At 50.8% G+C, this 6,000-nt stretch overlaps 1 protein-coding gene across 1 annotated transcript in view; it reads left to right on the plus strand.

Moving 5' to 3' along the window:
• BMP6 (bone morphogenetic protein 6) overlaps positions 1 to 6,000 on the plus strand; it is a 149,505-nt gene extending 143,505 nt beyond the window's left edge. The window contains exons 5-7 of the mRNA XM_026511455.4: positions 3,457 to 3,533; positions 4,333 to 4,443; positions 4,540 to 6,000. Coding sequence (XP_026367240.2) covers positions 3,457 to 3,533; positions 4,333 to 4,443; positions 4,540 to 4,689 — 338 coding nt within the window. The 3' untranslated portion in view covers positions 4,690 to 6,000. The remainder of the gene's footprint in view (positions 1 to 3,456; positions 3,534 to 4,332; positions 4,444 to 4,539) is intronic.

A 6,000-nucleotide genomic window follows, 5' to 3' on the forward strand; every position in this document is an offset into this window, starting at 1 on the left:
TTCACATGGCTAACGATTCCAAGCTGGACTTTGGGGAGATCATGGCTCCCCAGCACAGAGAAGGCATTTGGGGGGATGTTTACTTTGTGGGGACCCAAGCCAACTGAGGTCGGGCAGGAAAATTCCAGACGGAGACTCTAGGGGATTGTAGAACTTATCATCTAACCCAGGACAACTTCAAGAGGGCAAGGAACCGGGGCCATGGACTCTTTAGACTTGCAGCTGGCAGAAGAGGAAGAGGGGCAAGGACGGAGGGCTACAGGTGAGGTCAGCAGGGCCAGGCGGGGAGCAATCACCTCCCTTCTCCCCAAGGGTGTGAACGGGGCTGAGGCCGCACCCAACTGTGGTGGGAGATGCCCACCAGCCGTGCGCCCAGAAGGTAGATGGAAGATGGGGCTTTTTAAGGAACACAGAGTGGCCTTCACGAGGCTGTTCTACAAGCAGCCACCCGGGGTTCCCGCCATGAAGATTCTTCCTCCCCAGAGAGCCTCCTGCCTCACTCCCAACGTTCCTGCAGGCCTCTGCTTAGAAGACACCTTACCAGAGAGACAGGCCCCCAAGCCCTGTAGATGGTGACCCCTCCCCTTGCACCCTATGCTCCCTTTCCCCTAACTACTGAATGATCATTAGCCAGTGAGGAAGGCCCTTCTTGACTCCATGGAAGAGAAGCAGACTCAAATTAATATGAAAAATAAACATCTCGGGAACCCATCCAACCAGCAAGAAGGCTCGAGAACCACACTAGGGAATCAAGTGATCCAGCTCAGAGCTGGTCACAAGGACAATGTGGTTTGGATGCCATCACCCGGGACACTTGCTGCCATGCCACCCATTCTTGGTTTCCCCTAGGGGTCACTCCCTCAAAGTGGGGGGGGGATCTGCATGGCTTTAATGAAGTCAAGAGCCTGTACTCAGTGGCCAGGGGACAAAGGCAGGAGCCCTCTGATGGGAGACGGGGTCTTGATTCCCACTGCCCAGGAGTTCCTCACGTGAGAGGTGTTCCTGGAAGCTGGGTAGCCCACACGAGAAAATATCCTCCATAGCCGGGCATGGAATTCTGGGTTGATGGCATCATTCTTATGGTATTAAACTTCATATGTTGTAGATTTTTGTTGCAAAGAAGTTGGCTGTCCATCTGCCTTGTGTTCTTTTGTGGCGAATTTTCTTTTTATCTTCTGATCGCGTTTAAGAATTCCTCTGGGTGTAATATATTATAGTTTCACCATGTGTGGCTAGATAAGAGTTTATTTACTCTGCTTAGGACTCACTGTGCCTTTCTAATATAAAGATGTTTGCTTTTCTTCACTTCTAGAAAATTCCCACACATCCCTATGTTCAATTATTAGTCCCCCAATATTCTCTTCAGAAATTCATTGGCCTTTTCATTCTGTCTTCCATTATCTTTTTACATAGTTCTGTTTTCGAGCCTCTGCACTCTAGGCTACATTTAGGGATGTTTCTTCAAATTCGTTGTTCAGTTCTTTAATCCTCTTGTCATTTGTGTCTAATCTGATGTTTATCCCATCCATTAATTTTTACCTTCAGTAGAACTTTATAAAGTTCCATTTTGTTCCCTTCATGTCTGCCTGTTCTTTTACCATGTTTTTCTCTCCCTAGGGTTTTTTTTTTTTATGGTTTCTGTTTCTTATTTTATCTCCTGTATTATTTTATGTATTCTTTTTTTAATCCCACTCAGAGACTACTCTTGCCTGTGGTCCCTGTGTTTTTTCTTATATTCTAACTTTCCTTTTGGGATAGTTTCTTTGTGTCCTTGATGTTTTCATGAGGGATTATTTTCAGCAGGAGTTTTTGTCTTGCTTTGTGGTGGTGGCGGTTTGTGGGTTCTTTTTGTTTTTTTACCAAGAGTCTTCGGTGCCCTCCATTGTGAAAATTTCCCTCCAGTGTGGCTTTTCTGTCATTTCTTGGGTACTTGGAATTATAGCTCGGGTTGTTCTGCAAGCTGAAGGGAGAATGAATAAGTTTAGAATGAGCAAATCACCTTAAAAAGGTAGGCTGTCTCTCCTCCCGGGGCAGGTGACTGGGCTGAGTCAGTACTGTGGGTCTCTCTGCGTCACAAACTCGTGAGATCCACATGTCCTGTCTTACTTCAGTGCCAAGAGGCCCAGGAGTACAAGTAATAGGAAACCTAGTGCAAAAAGGCTTTAAACAATTAGGTAATTTGCTGGCTCATATGATTAAAAAGGGCAGAGGTCACATGTGACCTCAGGCTCACGTATCCGTCAAAGTCCATTGTAGATCGAGAACCTTTCTCTGCAGTCTTCCTTTTCATCTCTCTGAAACACCACTACCAGGTTGATCCCTTGGAATCATAGTTCTGGGCATGTCCCTCTGTGACTCAAACCGCTCCGCAGGCTGACTCTACTGCCTTTAGTAGAAAGTCCACATCATTTTGGTTGGCATTCTAGGCCATTCGTTTCCCCAGCTTTATCTCACCTGATTGATTCGTCTTCACATATCCTTGAATCCATTCCACCAGAACCACTTGCTTTTCCTCCCGCTCCCGCCCTTAACTGACCCCTCTCCGAGCTCCCAGGGGGACTTCCCCACAACACTTGCCCGTGGCGTCCGCATTGTTGTGTATTGGCCTTGGTTTTGTCCATGCCTCACACCACCCCTTCAATTCTCTGAGTTCCGGGAGGATGCAAGCCTCATGTCTCTTGTGTTCCTATTTCCTGTGGTGCCTCTCAGAGGACACCTCACAGAAGAGCTGCTCCAGTTGGCCTAACCGAATCTGGGCCCTCCCACTCCTCTAGGTTGGACCAGGCTGGCGGCTCCTGCCTCGCACATCTTCAGCAAGGTCTCACAGGACACCGCTGTCCTAGGAGTCGTTGCTTTGGTACAGGGCAAAGGGCCCAACCCTGGAAGTGAGCCTGGGGACCAATGCCAGAGAGAGCAGTCTCTGCTGCAGTATGTCCCCCTCTCTCTGACTCCCTGAGGCGCCACTCTGTTACCCCTCCTGCAGGATGCTCTCCTGACCCAGCTATCCTCACAGACCCTGTGCAGCTTCCAGACTGTCCTGTGTGAATTATAGCAAATCCCGCCTCCTCGAGTTGTCTTACACCGTGAATAGGATGTCTTCCAAGTCAGGAGCCCAAGGGGTGTTTTAGGGCCTCTTGGTGTGCCCTCTCCACAGGCCCTGCGTACGACAAGGACTCACAACGCACACCTGTTGCTCGAGTCCATTCAAGTCAATACTGACAAAGCGTGTGCCAGTCTGCCCGGCATGCACCCCAGAGTGAACAAGACGGCGCGAGTGAGGGCCTGGGAGCCACAGGGAACCTGACGGAGCTGTTTGGTGCCCCCATTTGTGTTGAGCAGGGGCCTCGTTCACTGCTGTCATGAGCCTTGCACAGTGCCTGGCCCACTGCAAAGCCTCCCATGTAAGTATTTAAATGAAAGAACGAGTTAATGGGCGCATCTTATCTCCTCCGACAGATTACAACAGCAGTGAGTTGAAAACGGCCTGCAGGAAGCATGAGCTTTATGTGAGCTTCCAAGACCTGGGATGGCAGGTGAGTTCTCTGAACAACACGGGGACAAGGGTCCTTTCCCATCTCCGTGGCTGTGGCTGTCTTCGAAGAGCCTGAGCTTTAGGGCTGGGATGATTCCTCACGTGAAGGTACTTGGGAGCTCTTCCGGATGCCTGGGCTTCCGGAGGAAGGCAAGGAAGGGCCAGCCTGCTTGTGCACCAGCACCCCCACCCTGACACCTTCCCTGGGAGCCAGGTTCCCAAGTTCCATGTACCTCAGACTCAGTCCCACAGCTCCCGGTGTTCTTCCTCCGTTCTTTCAAAAATCCATGAAGCATGGACTTTGGCGTTTGTGTTTTGAGAAAGGGATGGAGACACTGTTCTAACAGTTATCCAATGGCTATAAATCCCCCCCCCCAATTATCCAGAAGAGCACAAATGGTTAGCCCCACACCTGAGAGCCACCACTCGTTTATAAGAAGAGAAATCTAGGTGACAAGTGATAGGAAATGCAGTTTCTGTATGCGGATGGCGTTATGATGACAGGGCTCCTCGAGGCTCCTTTGGGCCCGGGTGCATAAAGCCAACCCCCTGTGCTTCCAGACCTAGTGGGTGGGTAGCAGCTAAAGGCTTTGTGGGCCTGTGAAGGGGGAGAGCGCTGTGGAGCCAGACGAACTAGGCTCACACCCTAGCTTTGCCACTGGAACGTGAAGCTGGCCTCCCTCGGCTGGTCTGCCCTGCTGTCCTCTGTGAGGAGGACCTTCTCACAGGATTCCCGAGAGCGCGGATGACGTAAGGCGTGCATGCTGACCGCATGTGGCGTCCTTTTGCTTTCACCTAAGGACTGGATCATCGCACCCAAGGGCTACGCCGCCAACTACTGTGACGGAGAGTGCTCCTTCCCACTCAACGCGCACATGAACGCGACCAACCACGCGATCGTGCAGACGCTGGTGAGCTCCCGGGGACCCCTTTCGCTTTAGAGGGAGGAGTAAGCCGAGACCAGGTATGGCTTCTAACGGTGCCTTTCCCCTTCTGTTTTGCGACAGGTTCACCTTATGAATCCCGAGTACGTCCCCAAACCATGCTGCGCACCAACCAAACTAAACGCCATCTCAGTTCTTTACTTTGATGACAACTCCAATGTCATCTTGAAAAAATACAGGAATATGGTTGTCAGGGCTTGTGGGTGCCACTAACTCGAAACCAGTCGCTGGGGACACAAATACTGCCTTGAGTGCCCGGATGACATCTGCCTTAAAAAACAAAAAGCATTCAGAAGCCCGGCGAAGGGGGAGGCAAGGCTTTGAAGCTGCCCCGGGCTGGTTGGCGCCTTACTGCCCGAGGAGGATTGTAAAGGGCCTTGTTAAGAACTGGCTCACACCGTAAATAACGTGGGTAGTCGCTGGTCTGCAGGAAGTGGGGTTTGGATGTCCCGGCATGAAGTCTGGGAACCACAGAAACATACCTTTGAAGGCCCCCGCCCCCAAAAAGAGCCCACCAAATTTAGTTTTAGCTTTAGATCAAGCTATTTGTGGTGTTAGTGAGTCAACGGGGAAAGTCATCTCCGAGGAGAAGAGTATTCTTGGCGGAAGTCTCAGCCCGTTCTGTAGTGTCCGTCCAAGGTAGACCCACGTAGGTAACTGGAGCGGGGGGTGCCTCTCTTCCCAGACCGCCTCTGCGCAGGCCGGTCGACGCAGGGTCAGCAGCCCGGCCGTCCCCGGGGCCGCGCCAAGTGCCTTTTCTCTGCGCCCCCGCCCCGAGCGTTTGTGCTGGAGGTCCCCGTGTGGAAATACTTATTTCGGTCAAACCGACCGTGTCATTTCCACACCTCGGTCCCTGCCCCATTAGCTGTTCCCCTCGCCAGCCCCCGAAGTGGCAGGGCGGGCGTCGCGGGGAGGCCGTGGGGGGCGAGGAGCGCGGTGGGGAGCCCGCGCTGGCCGCGTACCGCGGGAAACCGGTGCTGCGCCTCTTCTCTTTCCGAATGGCTCTTGGAAAAGCACATTAACTCCAGGAATGTCGGCTCGAATATTTCACCTGTTTCAGTGAAATGGTTCTTTGCCTTTTCCTCGACAGCATGCCAGGTGGCGGGGTTAGAACCGACAAGGAAACACAGTGGGGAAGGACCCCCCCCCCCCCACCGGCCACCAGGAGAGGGTCTGGACGGGCATGCCCTTACGAACCCAAATCCCAGTTTTCTCTTGTAGAAAGGAAGACTCAGATGAAATCGTAGACTATTTTTAAAGTGTCTTTTTTTCACAATCATGTACTAGGAAGCCAATTTCATACTAAACTGATTAAATAATACATTTATGATCTAAAACTGCACTTACAGCTTTTTTGTAAATATAAACTATAATTTATTGTCTATTTTATATCTGTTTTGCTGTAACATTTAAGAAAAGACCAGACTTCTTTTTTAAAAAAAAGAGTTTATTTAGAAAGTATCATAGTGTAAACAAATTGTACCACTTGGATTTTCTTTTAATACAAGACTCATGATGCAAAGC

This window comes from Ursus arctos, unplaced genomic scaffold, assembly GCF_023065955.2.
Source record: "Ursus arctos isolate Adak ecotype North America unplaced genomic scaffold, UrsArc2.0 scaffold_31, whole genome shotgun sequence".
In the NCBI taxonomy this organism is placed as follows: domain Eukaryota; kingdom Metazoa; phylum Chordata; class Mammalia; order Carnivora; family Ursidae; genus Ursus; species Ursus arctos.